This window comes from Corvus cornix, chromosome 6 (genome assembly GCF_000738735.6).
Source record: "Corvus cornix cornix isolate S_Up_H32 chromosome 6, ASM73873v5, whole genome shotgun sequence".
Lineage (NCBI taxonomy): Eukaryota > Metazoa > Chordata > Aves > Passeriformes > Corvidae > Corvus > Corvus cornix.
The window spans coordinates 4,448,169-4,470,346 of NC_046336.1; the positions used below are offsets into that span (position 1 = coordinate 4,448,169).

The window sequence follows — 22,178 nt, forward strand, 5'->3', positions numbered from 1 at the left end:
AACTGCTTATTTCACGACTTTCTCCTCATCAAATCCTTTTTACTCAAGAATACAGATTTCTGCAGAGTGTTGCTCGATATTTTTATTGTTTCTTTATGAAACAAGATGTGAAACTGCCTCAGAAAACACGGCTATTGGCAGAAGTGAAATGCTGCTGTCAGCCTCTTCTGGCTTTACGACAGGACTGGCTCATTCCTGGTAACAGCAGAATTGCTGGGGCAGGAGATACAAATGGTACTCAAGGCTTTATCACTACAAAGGGACATGAAGACCATTCTTTCCTGACATTAACAGCCTGTTCAGAGAGCAGTGACATTTGTTCTTTTACAACACAAAATGAAGCCAATCAGTATCACTACAGTATTTTATTAAAATGCAGTTTGATCACAAAGGAACATACTACACACAAGCTATGGGATTTAAGGCAGGACTTGCCCCAGAGAGAGGCCAGCACAAGGTTTTCAGTCAGGTTTATGCCTTTTATTGGCACTGAGTCACCCACATGCCCACAGGTGTAGATATTAAGTTTTATAAAGCACTCCAAGAATGTGGAGGATAGCTGGGGAACTTACACTGCAATAAAAAAACCAGGCAAGCTCCTCAAACTCTCTCATTTCATTCATTAAAAAAAAAAAAAGGTCCAAGTTCTGCTCCTTCCACTAGGAAATTCCCCTGATTTCAGATAAATTTTGACTGGATCAACTATGAAAAACCCAAACCCAACCCCAACAACATAAAACTCAGACTTCTTGTATCCAGGTGATGAGACCTAAATATTAGAGCTACATGGAATATTTAACATTGGGCATTTTCATCTGGCACCTGTTATGGCAGAACCAGAAGTCCCTAGAAAGTCACAGAATATCCTGAGTTGGAAGGGACCCACAAAGATCACTGAAGTCCAACTCCTGGCCCTGCACAGGACAGACCCAAGAATCCCACCCTGTGCCTGAGGGCTTAAATAAGATATTGTAAGACTGTGTGCATTAATAAACAAAATAATTTTCGATTGCTCCTTTACAGAAGTAGGCAAGGCAAGATGCTGAAGCATCTCTAAAGCAGAGGGAACCCCAATAGACTGAAAATAGGCCTTAACATGCTGAGCTGGAAACAAAATGAAACACTATTCTGACAGGCTTAGCAATAAAATTTGAACAGATATTATAAGCAAATACAGCAAAAATTAAATTCCAGTTCTGTTTTCTAGAGAAAAAGCAAACAAAGGCAAACGTCTGGAAAATGCATACAGCATGCACCCACTTACTATGCTATGAGGAAAAAATGCCAAAAGCATATAAGAATTGGAATTACCTAACACTAGAAATTTTGAAACACAGTTTATTTCAAGTTTCTTCTTGTTATGACAACCCTTTGATGTCAGGAAATCAATTAGTACCACTTTTTTAAGGTTCTGTAAAAATACTTTTGTCATTTATTCTGAGAGAAAACTTTGTATACAAAAGTTTCTTCTCAAATTTTATGTGTCAGGCTTCAAGAGGAAAAACACTGAAGAAGAACGCTTTCCATACCAAAAATTTAGTTTGTTTTTGTCTGGACTGTAATGTCTCTACTGGAAAGCCTGACCTCAAATTTCCCTGGCACCAGAAAGACTCAAATGCAGGTGCCCCATATCCTGATTGTTGGGCTGTAATACACACAGGGGACTCCAGCTCTCACGGCTCCCCTGCGAATACAATCCAAATTCAATACTCAGCTGGGGAAGGCAGTAGGGGTGACAGAAAATTCCTAGGCAGGAATTCCTGGCCAAAACCAGGGTATTTGGGAGAATGGGCTTGGGGGACATTCTGGTACTCGGATGGATGAAACAAGGGACAAGAGGACATTGCTCTGAGAAGCTGAGGAGACACGCAACAATAATTTAAAATAATGACAAAACCTAGTAAATGCAACCTCAAACTCTCCAATTTGCCTCGAAATTATAACCCATGTTTCCCACAATTTATTTAGGGAGGAATGGAAGGGCTCATTGGTGGCACTTCCAGGGGCCCAGGGGTAGTTTCCATACTTGCTCTGTTGCTCCTCTTCCCCTCCAGACTTGCCCTCAGACTGACTCCCCTCCTCTGCTCTGCTGCTGATGGACCAGAGCCATGCAGCAGGTTTTGCCCCACCAGGAGCTGGCACAAACCCAGCATGAGTCCAGCTTAGTTCACTTTCATCATATTTATGAAACTACCACTGAAGTCAACCTAATTAAAAACTCTCCTCTTGGCTTTCCGGCAGTGGGGTCCAGCTGCTGTGCTAATGATATCACTCAGCACAACTACAGCCATCTGCATAAGTAATTATTGTCAGCTATAGATGAAATAATCCTTTAAACACTTACTGTGCTCCCTCCTTGCACCCAAACACAGGCTCTGTCACCCATCCCATGTGGAAGATAAAGCCATGTGGCTGCTGAACCAGGAACCCAGCAGGACAGTGCTGCCTCTCCCTATGCCTGTGCCAGGCTCTCCAGCTGCCCATATTCCTCACTCCTCCTTTACTGAAACCTGTTCTTTAAGCTTTATGGTACCATCCAGGAACTCTGCTTCAATGCCTGTGAGCCCTGAGGAGGGGACTCGCTCTCTTTGTGCACAGCCACATGCATAACTTAGGAAATAAATAAACTACAAGACACTCAAGTGGTTTATAAAGTACAAAATGTTTAACTTTTCTCATTTCTAAACACCTAAACTATAGTCTTAGTATTATTTATTTCTCCTAAAGATTTCCAAAACAAATGAATGCTTTGTGTTGCCCTCCCACATTTGGATTTTTTCCGCATTACACATCTTCTTCCCCGCCAATAAATTCCCCTGTTGTATAACTGTGTTTTGCATCCTTTTGGAACACTGAACATAGCTCTGTCACTTTGCTGTAACTTGCCTCCCATGGACAATCTGATTTGCAAATCAAGTGGTTTCCTCTCTGCCATCCAATGGCCTTCAATAAAGTTCACACTGGCTATGAATAGATATATTCAGTTTGCCACTTTTCTTCAGAAAGATGTGAAAGAAAGGAGGGGGGGAACTGGGACGGAAGGAGACAAGAATCACATGTGCCAGGGAAGCACATGTGTAATCAAGGGCTTGAAGATAATCTACTGCAGTAATTAAAAGCACACTCCAATCCTGCTCAGCATGTCTGTTCTTTTGTTCTCCGAGCACTTATTTTGTAATCACTGGATTGCCAAAGATTTGAAAAAAGGAAAGAAGATGCAGAATGAATAACTTTTGGTACAATGATGAGGGAACTCTAACAGCAGAAAGTAAATAGCATCAGGATGCCTCAGTATTTAATTTTTATTTTGTGAAATAGGTTTGTTGAAAATCCTTGAAGCTTCTTATAAACTTGTATCATAAGTCATGATCTTAAAGAGCATTGCTTAATGAATAACTCCCAGAAATGCTTTAGGTGGCTTGAGACCTTTAGTGGGACGCTACAACTCTTTCCAAACGCAATACAAGTGAGCTTTAGACTGCTGGGAGAAATATTATCTGCATACAGTTTAGCCAGGTGATCAAGATGACTTGACTTTCAGATGGGAAAAAAGACAGCATAATGGGGAATTCATTCTCAAACTGTTGAGCTGTCATCCAACAGCCCAAACAAAGTTATTTTGGGCTAATAGCATGCTTTCTACTCCCTCATATTCCATTACTCAATCTGGAGTACAAAGAACACTTCTTTGTGGAACGAATTTCTTTGGGTTTTAAACACAGTTCTGCCATTTTAAAGATTTTATTTTAAAGATTTTATTTTCCCCAGTATGTACCAATTTTCACATATATATATACCATATATACATTCATACATAGCCCTGTGTTCCTCCAATAAAATCAGTACTTCTGTTATTCTAACGAGCTTTTTGATCACCTCCTGTTTCAGGTAACACATTTGAAAAGGCATTTTGTTACTTGTCACAGTTAACAGTGCTTACCCAGGTACCTGCATCTGCAACTCACATCTCCTTTTTCTACTCCTCTGACTCTCTAAAGGCCCTACAAAAAGAAGCTTGATTCAAAAGGAATTAAGTTCTTTTCTACAAAGCTCCTCTTTTCTTTAAAATTTTTCAAACGTTATGGACAGATTCTCCAATACTTTATTCCAAGAGGCAACAGGGATTTTCCTCTCTCCATGGGTAATTAATTAATATTCCAGAAGCCAATTTATTAGCATTAATTCCTTGCCTGTGCTTAGAGAAACAGCTCTCTGCATATTCACCTCCCTCAGTAATGTGTCCCACTCATTACCTGTATCTTCCACGGGCAGCTGAGGCTTTATTTCTTGCTCTGCTACGTCTGCAACAACTGCTGCTGCTACTGCTGCCGCTTCAGGGGGTGGCTGTGGAGGTGAAGGTGGTGCCTTGACAGGTGTAGTGGACTCCGGGGTCTCAAATGCTTCTTCAGAGTCAGAGCTCCTGGGGAAAATCAAAGCAGACTGGTGAGCACAGTGAGATTCACGTTTGCAGGTCAGGCTTGGGAACGCTGGGCTTCCTGAGCTGGTGGCACAGACCTCAGCTCTCAGGCTACCTCTGCATTTCCCAAAGGAGATTTGACATTCCAGGATGGTTTCCAGAGCAGGATGTCACGGCTGTGGTCTTCTCCCCTAGACAAGTATTTATGTCATTTGTCTTACACACTTGGAAATAAATCCATCCTGCAAAGCCTGCTTCCCAGTGCAAGGGCGGCTCAGCCACTCAGACCAACAACCCTGTGTTACTCCTTGGCACAAGCACACCTAAATTAACTAAAAAATATAAATAAAATAGATCCTCTCAAGAGAATTTCCCAGCTTCATTAAAAACCCCCAAACATCTAAAATACCACCAAATTTCTTTGTATGCTCTTAAGGGTGAGAGCAGACATTAAGTTATCTGAGGTGCAGCAAACCCTTGGGCATCCTCCTCCCAGAGAAATACTACATTCTATTCTCAGCAGAATTTTACCAGAGCCCTTTCCGAACAGACCTTGTGACACAAGGTAAGACAGCCTATAAAATGCATGGAACCCTGGTATTTTCAATAATCCTTCTGTGGCACCATGTGCTCACAGGGACACAAAAACCATAGGGACCACAATGGGCTGGTGCCAGCCCAGGAAGGAAACAGCAGCACCCAAAATGGAGTAATTCAAGTGAAACACAAGCTTGAAAGGGAGCACTTCTACAAAATTATGAGTAACATGAACATTAAGCAAAGATCTAAACCACTGAAGGACACATCATCTGCTCTTAGAGGTGTACAGCCGTAAGAAACTGTCCTTCTAGGTCTGGAAACAGTAGATCATACTTGTTCTTAAACTGAGACCAAATCATAAACATTTCATCCTTTGGGAGCAAGGAATGCAGTAATAATGGTGTCATACTCAATATGCACTGAACAAATGTTCAATATACATTCAATAAGCATTTCTGTTGGTCAGATGCAGCTTTGGACTGTTGGTCTGTAATAAAGTGAATTGAACGTGGCAGTTTGCTAGAGGACAGGACTGATTTGCCCCTTCCCAGTGAATCTGTGTTGCCATAAAATGAGAAGCCATTTCATCCCCCAGAAGCACTCCACAAGCCACCCCAAATCAAGGACTCCTCTCATTTTACTCAAGTTAGAAGAGAACTCTGAGCTGCCAGATTCTGTTTGGTTTCCTGAGACTCGTGATTATTTCAAGCAGCTCCATGTCAGGAGAAGTACAAATACAGGATTTGCATTCATTTGTCTAAATCCATCACAGCATAAAGCCTTCGGAGAGCTGGGGAAGAAGAGACCCCACTGTCACCCCTTACAGCTCGAGGAGCACAGTGGTCCTAATTTTCCCTCTCCCTCTTCTCTGCAGCATCCCAGTGAGAGCTTCCACCTCCCCCCACACAACCAGGGTGCACATCATGACCCTGTGCCAACCAACTCCTGGCTCATCACCCCTACTCCTGAAGCAAGAGGAGTTCTACTAGGTGATAACTTTGGATGTTTGGATATTTATTTTTTTTTCCTCCTCAAACTTACACAGCTCAAAACCACCGTGTCTGGCTTTCCATTGTATCTGTTGTCACTGCTCCTCAAAAAACCTTCTTCGTGTCACTCCTTTAACCATTCTCATTCCTCAGGCCACAGAACAGTCAAACTGGAACAGGCACACTGCATAATTTTAAATTATATCCCTACAAAGATGCACCAGGTTTTAAGCTCTACATGTTTTAAGCTTAAAGAACAGCTGCAAACAAAGGGCTTCTGTAAATAAAGCTTCACAATAGGTATTCAACAACAACAACAACAAAAGCTTTCTCCTCCCTCCGTGGAGCTGGTTCAGGAAACTTTAAAGTAGAAGAATCAAAGAGAAACAGAGTTGTGTGATATTTTCCCAGTGTCATAAAAATAAACCCAGGAAGTTATCATCTAAACCAACAAAATGAGAAGTAATTCATATCTCTCAGGCTTTCACACAGTTTTTCATTGTGCTGCGCTTAATTAATGTTTCACCCTCTACAATACGAACTCGAAGTCTTGCTCTGTAATACTCAAACAATAATGTTTAGACTCCTTTTTTCCAAACTGTCTGTATAGCCACGTAACATATGCAGTAACTGGAACAAGAAAAAAACCCCTCTATTTTCATACCCTACTCAAAGCAGTAACTGCACTGTTGAACTGCCCTGATTGAGAAGTTCTGTGTCCTCCTTTAGTTAAATTATGGAAAGAATTGGTGCCTGTTTATCTCCCTTTTAAAGGAGCTCCCTTTGTTTGCTTGGTCTCTTCCTTGGATGAGCTGGGCATAAGCATTTGAAGTAAAGAGAAATATTTGTTCTTGTTTGTTCACTGCATGAGTTTCCACTCTGGAAAACCTCTCGAGTCTGTGGACAGACAGTTGAGGTGCCTGAGCTCCAGAAAAAGGCTTTGTTTTGCTAATATTTAATAATTCCCAAAAGATTCCGATGCAACACTCCTGATTTTCAGCTATTACAATCAAGTAAGAACTGTCTTAACCATAACTCAAATCCTGACAAGCTTGTTTTGGGAAGCAATTGTGCTCACAAAGAAAATTGTATTTAACAAAGAAACATGAAAGGAAGTTTAATACCAGAAAAACCTTCTCTGTCATGGGCTGGGATCTGGGCAAAGGCATAAAGCCTGGAAGCACATTCCAGTACTATGCTCCAAAGTCAACATGCATCCTGGAAATACTAAATCTTGTGTTCAGTTTTCCCTAGTGAAAGAAAATATGGACGATCCCTCTTATGTGGGATATTTTTTTTAAGACTACAGTCCTACGTTCAAACTATAAGAAAAGATTTTCCCAGAACAACAGGATTTCCTGTGAAAAGGAAATTACATATTTCAGCCAGTTCAATTCACAACGCCTTTTTTCTGAGAAAGTCAGGGAGCACGTGGAACAAAAAGAAATAATGCTGCCGCACAGTTCTTAGCATAAAACAAGATTGCCAAATTGTGATACACCCTGAGAATAGGCACCAATTCAAAGCTGCACAAGGAGCAGCCACCACGGGTCCAGCTGTGGGCAGGTTCTCAGCAAAGGAAGAGTCTTGATGATCTAGAAGATGATTCTGATGCTCCAGCCAAGGATGAAGCAAAGAGCAGAGGATGAGTCCCCTGTAGGACTTGTTTGTGGGGCAGTGATGAATTGGGAGCTACAGGAAGGAACACACATTCATGCATCTGTTTAGTCAGCCTGGGAAATTAGTGGGAGCTTACTTTTATAAGATGTCATACAGATCTTTCCATCTGTATCCTTTGGATTTGTACACAACAGGCAAAAAAAAATAGGGATTGTAGAAGTCACAAAATATTCTTTCAGTCTGTCTCTTTCATGTTCCTTCTTGAAAGAGCCAGTAAACAGTAAATACAACACATAGAGATGGGGTTCAGTAGCAAGGGAGAACAGGGAAATCCCAGAATCAGACTAGATCAACCAAATCTGGTAACACTGCATCAACTTGTGGAGCCTGAGCACTCCCACTCTCATCTGGGAAGTCTGAGCTCTTGCCCAGCCTGCTACATAAATCTCTGGAGGAAATACTGAAAGCAGTCACCAGGGCTGACCTCTCTTCCTCACCTCTGGCCGTGTGGAAACCCAGCCTCATAAGTTACATTACCTTTTTTTGTAAACCACAGGCTCTTACAATTTAAATCCTCCCTGATTTCAGAATGAAAAATTGCCTTTTTGTCAGTGCAGCTGGAAAGCAGTCAGGAAGCAAGAATGAGATTTCTTCATTCCCCTGCCTCTCCTCGCTGCCTGCCCTCGTCAGGCAGACACAGCCCCTCAAGTGAGTGAGATCACCCCAGTTGCCACACGGAAACTCAATTCATTAAAAAGTAGCTTTCAACAGAGCTGTGGCCTTGGGCTGTGTCGGGAACGCTGCCATCTGCCTTGGGTTCCTCCAATATTTACACTGCAGCAGCACAGCCAGCACCACTGTGCTCCCTGGTTCCATTTCACAGCAGTGAAAGAGAATATAAAAGAAACTTAAAAGCAGGACTTTGACATGAGGACTGAGCTCAGCAGCATCGCCTCCAATGGAGGGGCTCAAGGGAGCAGAACTGGAACTGCGATGTGCCAAGGGAGCTCCACAGGCTTTTGCAGAGTTACTTCATTTAATGGTAAATCTATATAGAGTTTTTATTTAGTGTACAGCCTACTTCAGGAAAAAAACCATGCCTGACTACTTCATGGAGTACTGATCTATTGGTGTGCAATATGAACAATCTGGAGAGGAAATGCGGGGTGATACGATGAAATTTTGAAGCCAGGAGTTGGAGCTGCATTACTGAGAAGTTCTGCCTGTGCTGGGAGTGGGGAGAGCGGGATGGAGCCAAAGGAGGTGCTCTCCATCAGCCAGGGTTGTGGAATCACAAGTAACAACATGAAGACTGGCTTCAGGGGCATCTGCTCCACAAAAGCTAAGGTGAACAGCCTCTATTTCAGTTTGTACATTTCCTTCCAAACTTTGCAGTTAGGAAAAAGTACGTTTTGGTTCCCTAATTAGTGGAACGTGTCCTGGATTAAATGACGTCTCTCCTACCTGTCAGCAATATCACTGATGCCCTGCCAGCACTCTATAAACTCAACTTCCTCACTGCTACTCAAAAAACTCACCAATTATTTTGTCTCTATTGATACAACAACTTCATTCTCATGGTGTATTTGGAAATAGGAGATATTGGGAGGAAATAAACCAGGCAATCCTACAACATGCACACAACAACAACAAAACCAAACTGTGCCACCCAAGAGTGCTCAGCACGTAATGCAATGAAAGCAACAACTGCAAAGGTTTATTGGATGCTGTTGTTTGCAGACTGACCTCTAATTGTAGTGTGAGGGCCATTTGGAAGTGTACAGAGAAACTGAGGACTCAGAAGATGAGCAATTCCTCCCTGACCAGTTTTAACTGGTAGTAACTCCTACAGTCTTTTCTTGAGGTACAGCTGGGCTCCCTGAGGGGGAGGAGACAGAAATGGGTATTTTGTCTTTTTTTTTGTCCCCTGTCTCATCTTTAGATCCACATGTTCTTTACAGCTGGCTAGAGCTGCAGCTCAAGTGGAAAATGTCTGTCCAAGTACATCCATCGCCTCTAGGAAACGTAAATCCACATTAAAGTCCTCTGCAGACCTGTTTCCTGAGCCTTAGGACTCAAACAAGGAATCTGCCACCAGGGCATCATCACACAGTGCTCAGTTCCTGTACTAGGTACTGGCAGGAATCTGAGGCAAACACAGAGTCCAAAGCCATGGCATGAAGGGCCCAGATGAGCAAACACTGCAGTGCTAATGCAAAAGCACTATCTGTGGCAAGACCTAAAGGAAACAGATTCCATCAGGCCTGGCCCTCCAAAGCATCTGCAGCTGTTATATCATAAAGTTAAGGTATAAAGTTCACGAGTATTTACTGAACAATTTATCATGCACTAAGAGAGGAAACTCAATCACAGAGAAGAAGAAAAAAAAAAAAACACAACTTCTTAAAATGTTCAATTTAGTGTTGAAGATTAATTTTGGCTTTCATTCTTGGTATCTCCCACTGGGAGACGAGCTGAAAATAAAAAGGAGGAATGAGTTCTGTAGTTTCACCTCCATCGATCATTTTTAGAGATGATCCTCATAAAGTCTGCATGAATAATTCAGGTGTGGTTTACTGATGAGCCCAGAACCAACGATGCAGGAGTGGCTGTATCCTTCTGAGGTCAATCTGATTGCGTGTTACTTAAGCAGGCACTTTTACTGCAGTGGCAAGGGCCACCCAGGCTGACAGATTTGGAAAGACACGCAGTAACTCCAAGCTTTAGAGTTTCTAAAGCCAGAGAGACAAGGCAATCAGAGATGTGCATTAATTTCAGTCAAAGCTTATTCCCTGTAAAGATCTGATAAAACCTTTTCGGATTTCTTGATGCCATTTTCAACGGTTAAACTGATTTTCCCATATGGCTCTCAAAAATCCCCCAAAACCAAGCAAGGAACAACAAAAAAAGAATACTGAGGCAGGATATTTCAGCAAAACATCTCTCCAGATGAAGACCAATCCTGCTCTCAACTCTGCCTCCGAACTGCTGCACATACACAGAATCATAAAATAGTTTGGGCTGGAAGGGACCTTTGAAGTTCACAGAGTTCAGTGGTCTTGGTCAGTTCAGTTCAAGTCTGCCTTATCCACTCAGGCTGGGACATTTTCACAGCATGAACAGCTTCTTGCTGTAAATGTATGCAGAGTCCAGAGGGGGAAAATGACTTCTTATGACATTTGAGGGCTTCTTCTCATTTTGTTTATATAAAATTAAATAACTGACAATCTCTCATAATTCATCTTGTGGTATCGCTTGTGGTACAGTTACACAAATCTGATACAGAGACACATACAGTGTTTTCTCTTTTTTTTTTTTCCTTCAAGCTCTTACAAACACAGCCCTGGATCATAATTCAAAATCATCAGGAGAGCCCAAATGGTAATTCCTTTCCTGGAGATCAAGTTACCACTTTAGGCCAGCAGCCATTAGCTGACCCCAGGGCATACTCATGAGGACCAAGAATATTCTACAGCTACAACAGAAGGTCATTTTGTTAATCCCAGCACTAGGTTAGGATAATATCAAAGATGTGCCAACTTTCTATGCTGTGATTTTTGCATAGTATTTGCCTTCACAGTGACTTGCAGCTAACATGACATCCCCCAATAATTAGCTTGTTTTAACATTATGATTGTTAGCTATTACATGCTTTGAATATGAAACATCCCTACAGATTTTAAAAACCCACGGTAAACAGAGATGCAATGGTAGAGTTATCTGGTTATTTTAGGTATTCATATTTGGTGTCTACCAAATTCGAATTAGTCTACCTATCAAACCAAGCACTCGCAGATCTCTTAAATGCATGGTTTTAAAAAACAACACAAACACACGTGGTGAGAGGCATAAAAACATCAAAAACAGTATTTCCCTTTTCTCTAATAAAATATGCTTTTGCAATTAGAGGGGGTCTCAGAGGAATTCTGTACCCTCTCTGGGGGTTGGACCAGATGATCTCCAGAGATCCCTTCCAACCCCGACCACTCTGTGATTCTGTGAAAACCTTTTCAGTAACCTCAGCCCAGCCTGCCGGAGCTGAAGGGTGGGTGACACTTCAGAGACCATGGAAAGCCACCTGTCCTGCTGCCTCTGCCCCCTGGGGAATGTTCCCAGTGCTGGATCTGATGTTTATATTGAGCCCGGAGCTGGGGGAGGTACCAGCATGTCACTTACGTGTCACCACACTCCATTTACAATACAGTTCCTTTAGGGACACATTTCTGACCATTAACTATTAATGGACCTCTCTCACACTATTGTAGGGCGAAGTGACAAGATCATCCATCCAAGGATTAAATAAATCCACAACAAACCCATACTGTGAGGAGACCAACCACAAAATGGGTCACAAGATGATGATGTTGGGAAGGAAACAGATCACCAAGTCTTCCTTCAACTCACATCCTGCTCCCACAGGTGTGACACCATTGTCCCACAGGAACATTCCTACTGATGTGCACACACAGGATGAGAATAAATAAAAGAATATAATAAAATTATGTTTGGTACCTGCAAGGTGGACACAGGAAAACTAGAGGGTAGTGGGCTCTGAGAGCCTGCTCCAGCGATGCGCAAAATGCCCCAGACCACTGACCAGAAGTCAGTGGGAATTCAGAGATTTCTAGTGCTGAGTCTGCACTGAGAAAGTGCCATCACCTTACAGGGGAATCCTTCAGTCCGCTAGCTGGAATGTATGACACGTATACAGAACATGTATCATATGTGTACAGAAAAGGCAATCACACCTTGAGCTACTCGCTGCAACACTGGTGCCATATTCCACAGTTTCTGCCTTGCAAAGTCTGACCACCAAAACAAAGCCGTAATTTCATCACAGGATCATTTCATTTTAAACAATAATGCTGGAGAATAATTTTAGTCTTACTTTATAACAGTCACCACTGCTGAGTCACCAGATCTCTCTTTTCTTTTTACTTTAAAACTGGAGATGGCTCAATGAAAAGTACAACTCCAGCTTCTTTAATCACAGCAATTTAAAATAATTTTATAGAAGAAATCCATGAACTGGGATGAGGTAAATTTCCTTGGTACCTTCATTTTTTATCCTGCTATCTCTCTGATGCATGAAAACACTAATTAAAAACAATGCTGTAGGACAGAGAAAGAGAGGGCCATTTTTAAAAAATGGTTTTTGTGAAAGAACACAAACAATCAAAGCTGGGGAGGTTTAAACAGAAATTATGTTTTGCATTCTAAGTAATATTCCACAAAATCATCTGCAGCTTCTTCCTCAGCAGAGGCTTTCTGCTCAACCCAAGAGCAGGATAACATCACATGTTCATTTTATGGCCTGAGCTATGAAGCAGCAGAGAAACATCCTTTGCAGTTCTCACTTATGAATAAAGCTTTTATCAAATAAATCCCATTCCACCAGAACGACAATTGCACGAGAGCTCATATGGACAGGGATGTGTGGAGAAAGCAGGGCAGAAGCTCCCCTCCAGAGGAGGATTTTAATATTATTTCAGCATAAATATTCCCAAAGAAAATACAGCTCCCCAGAAAAATAACCATGATTACAACAAAGGTGGTACTTGCCAGCCCACACGGTTGTGTCGTGAGAGGCACAAGGTTGAATTTCGGGACACAAGGAGGAAGATGATCCTGCAGCCAGACTCATTTCCCTGCCCTGAGCAGTTCTGTGCCTCCCCTCACCCCGAGCCCAAACGCTGTAAAATCCTCTGCTGCCCCAGAGCACCTCAGACAGCTCAGCTGAAGTGTCAATGATTGGCAGCAGTGTAAATTTGGTGTGAAGGGGTGAATATGGTCACACACTGCTGCTGATCTAATGCTACCGAGTCACTTCTCTGCTCTTCCAGTAACCAGGCTTCCAACCTGGAGTCCTGGCATAACTCAGCGTCTGAGCTGAGAGACAAGAATCTGGATCTTCTTTTTTTACATAGGTGAGATAACAGAAATAAAATGCTATGGCTTCCCCTTTCGGATCTTTATGTGGGACTTCAGCAAGGGACAATAATACCTTGTGTGTTATCCAAGCCACACAGATCAGTTTGGAAATGTGTCTTCTACAGATTGCAAAAAGAAACTTAAGAATACCTTAAACATTAATCACTTGCTATAAAAAGGCCAGTTTTTCCTCACAGGATGGCTATATTTAGAGAACAGGATTAGAACTGCAGTAGAGGAGAACTCAAAGGGCATTATCATCTTAAAAATAATGTTTAATTTTGGTTTTTAGCCTATTGTCCTATAAGCAATCTTCCTACCATAACTGAAATGGGAAGAAGGAATTATTTTTTCCTGCTTTTTCTCCTTGTTTATTCAGCAATTTTGAGCACATTTTGTGCAGAAGCCAAATTCCCACTCCCCCAACGAAAGCCATTTCCTGCTTTCACACAGCAACGAGAGAGAAATGTCTCAAGCTGTGGGAAACCACATCTGAAGGAAAAAAGACTGCGGGATATAACATGGCACACTTACAGCAGCACTTCAATCTACTTAAATCATTTTTCTAACTGATTAGCAAGAACTTCCCCATATTGCTTTAAATCATGTTAAATTTTTCCTTTTTATTGCTTTTCCTGAGATCTAGCAGGGTATGGTTTTCAACACCACTGATATAAATGAATAATAAAACAATCCCCCATCCTATCTGGCCAGGCTGCTTTCTCTTTTACTGGCTTCAGCCTGAATAATGAAAATATCTACACCACAGAAACAGGACTCAGAATTGAAATTGTTTTTTAAATCCCTATGCTCTTCTCAGGCAGATGCTTTATTCTCAGAGGTACAACAGGAAAAAGCCATTTAATTAAAGGCACTCATCTTCAGACATCACAACTGCAAATATACTAACGTGTTCCTCAGTCACCAGAGGCTGCTGAATATTCAACCACATAAATCTCTTCAGAAACAGTAAAAGAGGCAGGTTACCCCAATATCAAAGGTGGAAAATACTTAAAATAAATATAACCAGTTAATACATAATAATCCCTGCCAGTGATGCACTTTGCTCACCCTAGTGGGTTAGGGGTTGGTGTTCGAATCAGTGGCTGATGCTCAAATATTTAATACCCCTGGCAGGTATCTTTCCTCTTCTTTTAGTCCCAGGGTCTAAAATTTTAATCCATGAAACATCATCGTGTGAACTGTCCCCTCATGAAGCATCCTGTGCTCCTGCTACACAGCATCATCAATGAGAAACCAATCAATAATTCACTGGGAGCCAGAGCCACAGTTTAGGAATTGCTTTGTTTACTGGAACTACCTTTTAAATGCAACAAGGCTTTGCAGAGCCACATCTCAGCTCTGTCACACAGCTCAGAAACAGGACTTGGGGACACAACAGTGGCTGTGAGGTGCGAGGATGGATGTGTGACACCCGCCATCCCCGGGGACCGGCTCATCCTGGGAGCACGGAGATTGCTGGAAACACTGAGATGTGGAAAGAAGGCTGTGCTCCTGTAATGCCCATGGATGGCCCTTCCTTTCGGAAAGGAGACAAGGTTTACACAGGGGTGGAGAAGAGAGGTGGGGAGAACCTTCACTAAAAAGAAAAGAGGGGAGAAGAGATCCTCTGCCTTCAACCTGCTCCATATTTTGCCTTTTTGGCCCCTGCACAGATTCCCTAAAGAGCTTTGCAAGATCCTCTCTAACCCTTATTCCTCTACTTCAACACGTAAAGCAGCTGCATGGACAGAAACACAGCCAGCGAGTAATAGGAGCAAAGAACAAAAAAAAATACATTTCAATCTCTTAACAACAACAAAATCTCTGCTTGGGCTCTACTCGTTGCATCTCCTGCCTTGGGCGGGTGTGATCCCTCTGCTGCCACTCCAGCCCAGTGCAACTTGGGAAGGTTTCCCATTGACTTCTTTTACCCTACCCAGGGGCACACTCGGAGCTGCTCCAGCTCTCAGGGAAACCATCCCTTCCCTTCCCGTTGGTGCTGCGGGAACGCCCGGCTCAGGAAGCGCCGACTCAGCACCACAGTGTGATGGAAAACACAAATCCCTGCTCTCCAGTGGCATTTCAGCAGCTGGCACCCAGCTGGCACCCACAGCTCTGCCAGGTGAAAAGCAAGGTGCTGAACCTTCCCTTCCCAAGCTCCCGCTTTGGTCCTGCACTTGGGAACTTAAACAAAGGGATTCAAATTCCTTGCTCATCTTTCCTCTCCTTTAGCAACCAAACCTTTTTCCTGGCACAATGCTGGACTCATTTCTAAGGAGAGCAATGGGCTGCTATTAACAAGACCAATAAAGACAGGTTTTTCTGCTGAAGGAAATCAGAGCTCTAAAGGAGCAGGAGCTTATGTGATTGTAACTGTACCCTGTGTCAGATACAACCTGGTTTACATTAAGCCCTAGAAACAAGCTGCTTTTGTTTAGGAAAACCGTATCATGTAAATTTGGACATAACTCTAAGGATTCCGATTAATCAAAATCAAATAAGCTTAAAATGGAAAGACACAGATTTTCTCAAAGCTTACATATTTGCCCCAACAGGACCAACAGCCCCGGTTCTTCCTCCTGAAGAGGTTTCCCAAGCATCCATTCATCCCCTGAATCATTCCTCGCAGCAGAGGGAGAGGAGCTGTAGCAAACAATACTGCAGGGAAGCAACAAACAAAAAATAGAGCTCTACAGTTCCCTGGAGGTCTGTCTCAGATGTAGCCACAGTTGCTTCAGCTAAAATTCAGTTCACATGCAAACTCCAATTTGGTTTCCAGAGCCAAGGAGGGATCTCACTATCTTGTCTTGTATCACCATCAATGAAGGCTCTCAGGCCAAAACCTGCCTTACAAGAAATTTAGACTGTGGCGGAAAAAGTAAAATAATTCAATTTTTTTCCCATTAAGCTGGTTCTAATGGGAATAGAAAATATGGTATCCACAGCCTCCTACTGAATTCAAATGGTTTCTTCAGAGCATTTAAGGAGCTGAAGAGAAATTACACCTTTTTTTTCTCCTTAGCTTTTCCATAGTAAAAAATATATTTGCTTGTTTGCTTCTTACAGCAAACCCGCCCACCTTCTCCAAGAGAATGCAAACTGCGTTGGATTTCTAGCTGTAATTACAACTCTGCCTCTTGCCATTGAAAAGCCTGTTTACCTGGACTACATAAGAAGCTTGGTACATGGCTAAATCCTTACAAAGCATCAGAGATGGATAAGGAAATTACATCCAGGACATAAGCAAATATAAAAACTATAGGTGTATGGTCTTAAAACAAAGGAAATGTGCTTGTAACAGAGAGAACTGCTTTTCTGGGTGCTATAATCATGTTAGGGAAACATTAAAAGCACCCAGACTACTACCTCTTGAAACACAGAGAGCTGAAGAGCATCTTTGATTTAAATCTAACAATCAGTTCCTCTGACTGCTGGGTCAAGGAAAGCAAAAAGCAAAAAAGCAAACGCAGCCAGGGAAACAGCTCTGCTGGTAAATGACAGCCACAATGCATGTGCACGAAATGCCTTTTCATTCATGTTTTTACCACCTCCCATCAGTTTGTATTTTCCAATTTGCCTGCGTGTCATAATACATAATAGATGACAGCAGCTCCATTACACATGGCATAGGGCACCCCACTCCGTATGGAGAGCTTTAGAGCACACATGGGTTTGCCAGACGTGTGCTGTGCCTTGTTAATAGAGGGGTGAAGGAGGCTGGGGTCTTTTCATTTTGTTTTCAAGTCTAAATGTGACCTGCCTACTTCCAGCAACAGAAGAAGTGGTTGATGTAACCACCTCTCATATCAAAGGGAGTGCTGTCATTGACTTCAGAGATGAGATCCTTTGGGCTCAAATAAGGGAGGCTGGAATAAAAGACAGGGAAGCTTGACAGAAGAATCTCCTTGTTACTTCTGGTACATCTTAAGTAAAACATCCCCGTGGCTTCCAGCAACTCACCCTGTTTAGCAGACAAAGCTAGCAGATAGAGCATCCTGAGCATCCTCTAATTACTGCTGGGGATGCTCACTGAAGGCTGTCAGTAAGAGGAAGAAGAAAACAAATTTATGTCTCTACATAATAAGTCGACAGTAGGCAGAATTATCTGTCAAAGGATTAACTCAGACTAAATATCAATTCAGTAATAGCAGCTTCTCCTCCTCCCAAGACCCAAATTCTTTCAGTATTTTCTAATTATACATATCCCACTCTTCCATGTATATGTATTTATTTGGATAATTTTCCTGTGTCTGAGGATATTAAATTGTGCAAATATTTCACCAGACTAATTTCTTTCAAACTTTTAAGAGCCACACAATGGATTCTTCCAGGTTTAAAAGACAGAAGAATAAAAAATGTGGTGGCAAGCAAGGGCTGTGTTTTTACACAGGTGGAGAGATAACTTTTATAAATACATGTGTATATACACCCTTACACACAGAAAACTGCTCACATCTCCTGTGCAGAAGGCTAAGATTATCCAGTTGAAATTTTTCTGAGTCTCTCCAGTAACCAACAAACAAAAGAAAAGATCATGCAGCAGAAGAAACATTGAAAAACAACCCACCGGGACACCAACATCTTGGCCCACTACCAATGATCAGTGACATTCAATTTCTTTCTTGGAGCCTGCTCCAGCTCCCACTGAAGTCAGTGGGCATTTCACTATCAACTTCAGTGGGAGCTGGCTCAGGCTTCAGTCATTTTCCTCTTCGATTGGCAAGGGATGCAAATATTAGAGACGCAGCACGTAGAGCTCCTGATGGGAGGAAATAACACATCAGCAGCCCTTTGGCTGATCAAGAAATGGGCTCTGAATGTAAATCCTGCCCAGTTGCTGCAAGGATAGCAACCATAATGCCCCGCAAAAGCAAGGTGTGGTTTGTGCTCAGGAGAAAGGAACCCTTTCCACTGGAGAAAAAACATGATTCAGAGATGACGACTGCCTAAGAGCTCCCAACTTTTAAAACCCTAGCAACGTTTCCAGTTTGCTAATACTTAAAAAACATTACCAAGAGTCAGAAATATATTGCTATTACAAATAAAAGCACTAAAGATGAAGGTGGCAGCACGTGGCAAGGTGATTTCTGCTCACACCCTCAGCAAGGCAGCACTGGCATCTCAGACAGCGCACGCAAGGTCACCGCCGCCAGATGTGTGTGTGCAATAAATCCGTGCACACTGAACATCATCTCACTGTCACTGGATTTTATTTCAGCAGAGCCCACTCCTATTATCTGATGGAAACGTGCCCCCGATTGAGCTCAATCTGTGACCACCAGGGTGCCTGCTGCGATTTGCAAAGCACATGACAGCGCTCATAACGTCAACAGCGAGGTCTGAACCACCCCACTTTCATCTGCAGTTAACTTTTATTGTCAGGGGCTTCCCTTGGGCTTTCCCTTTTTTATCATTCCAAATTGACTTTTCTTTCTTCTTCAAATACAAGGGCAATTGTCTGCTGCCACTAAGTGCTAACAATCCACTATGAGCAACAGAATACCCGGGGCTGTCAGTACCAATAGTGGGTGTATTACAAATACTTTTATCCTGGCTGGAACAAATTTACATTAAAATTAGGAATTTGGCATACACATGCAAAAAGGGCATATTTAATCATAGATAGACTCTAAAATCTTAACCTAGACCCCTTTTCAGCATGGATTCTAACACCAAGTTATTTCCACAACTTTCCCTAGCGTTAATGAGTAATCCATCATAGGATACTTTGGAGGAACTCGGAAAGCAGCAGCTATTTAAGGAATTTGTTTGCCTCTGTGCTTTTTCTGACACTACTCTGCTCCAGTAATGATTCCTGATTGACACCCCCCTACTCTAATGAACTCAGGGCAGCCAAATCCAACCCTGCTCTCCCTCTGTGGAGCAGCTCTCCTTAGGGCAATCAGCCTCTGCTGATGGCAGAAATGATGACTTCAGGGATGCCGTAACTGCGTGGGCAGCTGCCCAACGTGCCTGGGACATGGCCAGATGTTTCTGCCTCTGAGCCATCTCTGCCATTAAGGAATTTGCTTACGTGTGCAAAGCAAGTCAAATGCAACCTCATTAAAAAGCACTGGTAAAAGATACAGTGATAAGGGTATAAAGTCAGAACCTCAGACCAGAACTGATGACCATGACATCCTATGAGGATGTTCTTGTTTCATAAAACAAGCCTGTGTTTTCTCAAGGATAAAGAGATACCTCCATTCTTATCTCATTTTAAAGAGTATTTAGTTGAAGAAAGCAGCACAATCTCTTGGTGATTTATTTAATACAAGATTAGGAATACCTTCCACAAACTCTTCCCAAGGACATCGACAGTTACTGAATGATGCCTATGCTAAAATTGTATCTGTTGATTTTGTCAGGCCTTAAAAGATCATCTTGAAACCCTACAGGAATGACTTAATGCAAAAGACGAGTATGTTTATATATAAAAGGAGTCACTGAGAGAGATGACAATATAATTTACTCAAGTGCCCCCAAAATGTATAAATATATACACATACACCTTGACCAATACGTTCATCCAACAGAATGGATTCTTAAAAGGTTGTGAAAATTGTAGATTAAAAACCCTGAACATTGTTTTAGCAACATGTATTTTATTGCCTGGTCCTTGGATCACTGTTAAAAATCAACACCAGTTTGTGAAGATGAAAATGCAACTTGTAGTGCTTTAAAGACAATGAAGCATCCATTTATTCCACCATATTATTAAAATAGATGCTTTCTATAGGAATGTCAGATGGAACTATAGAGAAAAAAAAATTAATTGCTGAAGCTACACATCAAAAGAACAAAGGATGCAGAAATGCTGTTAGGCCTGTATCTTACAAATACAAGAAGACACTCTCAAGCAAAGCTATCAGCTGATATACTGGAAAATGACAATAGGGAGCATACACCTACTTGTAAGGCCTATTACAGAGGCAAAACTATCAGTTACTGCTCTATCATTCCCCAATGGCTCTGAAGCACTTATCTCAAACGCACAAATGATGCCTCAACCATAATCAGAGCTACCTTAACAAGCACACTTTACATTAAAAAAAAAAAAAATGTAGACACCTATAGGAGGTTAATTTGTAGACCAGCCCTAGTGCATAAATACCAAAACGTAGTAAGATACATATTCAGTAATGAATGCAGTAGTCAGACATGTTAAGATAAATGTGATTTATATAACTGTAATGACAAAAGGAGACAAGGCAATCCTTCTACAATCCATTCAGAGGTAAGGTCCATGGTCTAGCATTCCAGCTTAGCAGTCTGGGGCGGAGGGTTAAGGAGAAAAGACTGTTGGCTAAGTAAACTGATAAATCCTCTACCAATAAACTACAAAATCCTATTTACAAATGGGAAATGATGCTGCTATTTCTGCACGCACATACACATCCGTGTACTTTCATATATGATTTAACCACCCAAAAAAGTGCTAAGTCGCTCTGAACAAGCACAAATTGTCTGCTTTTTCTTCCCTCCCCCAGCACATCTTTCCGAGTTGGCCTTCGGTGAGGAGAGATCTAAGGACACCTTGCTTATGCTTCATCACAGGATATAATACCATGACAGGGATGGATGCTGACAAGGGTGATGGTGACCTGAGAAACAGTATCTGTGCAGAGAAAAGCAAAAAGAAGCACCGAAAAAAGCACAGCGAAACGGAGCTCCACGCTGTGCATTTTAAATCAAAAACGCAGAGGTGGTGGGTTTGGGAAGGGGGAAGGGGCTGGGTTTTTGTTCGCTGGGAATGGTCATTGTGTTTGATTGATCATGCACCCGAAACACGAAAAGACAAAACATATGGCTCCCAGGCACTGCTGCACACACACCGACCGAGGTGCCCTGGCACTGGGCAGCGGCAGAAGACCTCACCCACACCCAGCCAGACCCCAACTCTGCCCCCGCAGCGCCCGCAGCGAGCGCTGAACAAAGGCCTCGGGCCCCCCAGCCAGCCCCGACCGCAGCGCTCAGGCTCAGGGCAGCGCAGGGGGACGGGGACAGCGAAGGGATCCGCACTTACATGGCCTCAGACGGCTCCCGGACCAGGCCACCTGTCTGTGCCTGCTGCAGGGACTGCGAGCCTCCCATCCTCAGCGTGCCCTGGGCTCGGAGCTAGGCGAGAGCAGGGCCGGCTTCCTCCGGAATCCCACCGGCGAGGAGCCCCGGCAGCTCTGGCTCTGTGGAGGCTGCAGTGCTGCAGTGCAGATGGAAACAGCTGCTCGCATCAGTGGCAGCACAAGCAGGAACACTTCGGCAGCTTCTCTTCTCTGAACTGTTGCCAGTTTTGGTGGTGGGTTGTTGTTTGGTTTTGTGGGTTTTTGTTTTGTTTTTTTTTTTTTTCTGTCCAGATGAACGGTATTTATAAAATAAAACAAAATCCCGGCCACTGTGACAGGGTAATCATCTGCTAAACATCAGTGGTCCAAACAGCTCCGGTGCAGGCGCCTGGAACGCGGGACTATTGGCTATGGAAACTGGCTTTAAAAAAAAAAAAAAAAAATTAAAAAAAAAAAAAAAGACGACGAAGAAAAGCAGACCCTCCCTTTAAGCACACATTGTCAGCTACTGTGGCTCTCTAAGGACCTACAGGCAGGACCATTATATTGTGTTGACTCAGCCGATTTGAAATGCAAATGCACGTGTGCACTGGGTGCCGCGCATACATTTCCCCC

The 22,178-nt window shown here is 42.6% G+C and overlaps 1 protein-coding gene across 5 annotated transcripts in view; it reads right to left on the reverse strand.

Moving 5' to 3' along the window:
• TACC2 (transforming acidic coiled-coil containing protein 2) overlaps positions 1–22,178 on the reverse strand; it is a 118,537-nt gene that overhangs the window by 35,516 nt on the left and 60,843 nt on the right. For all 5 annotated transcript variants that reach the window (XM_019292850.3, XM_020583894.2, XM_020583897.2 and 2 more), the window contains exon 7: positions 4,254–4,420. In XM_019292850.3, coding sequence (XP_019148395.3) covers positions 4,254–4,420 — 167 coding nt within the window. The remainder of the gene's footprint in view (positions 1–4,253; positions 4,421–22,178) is intronic.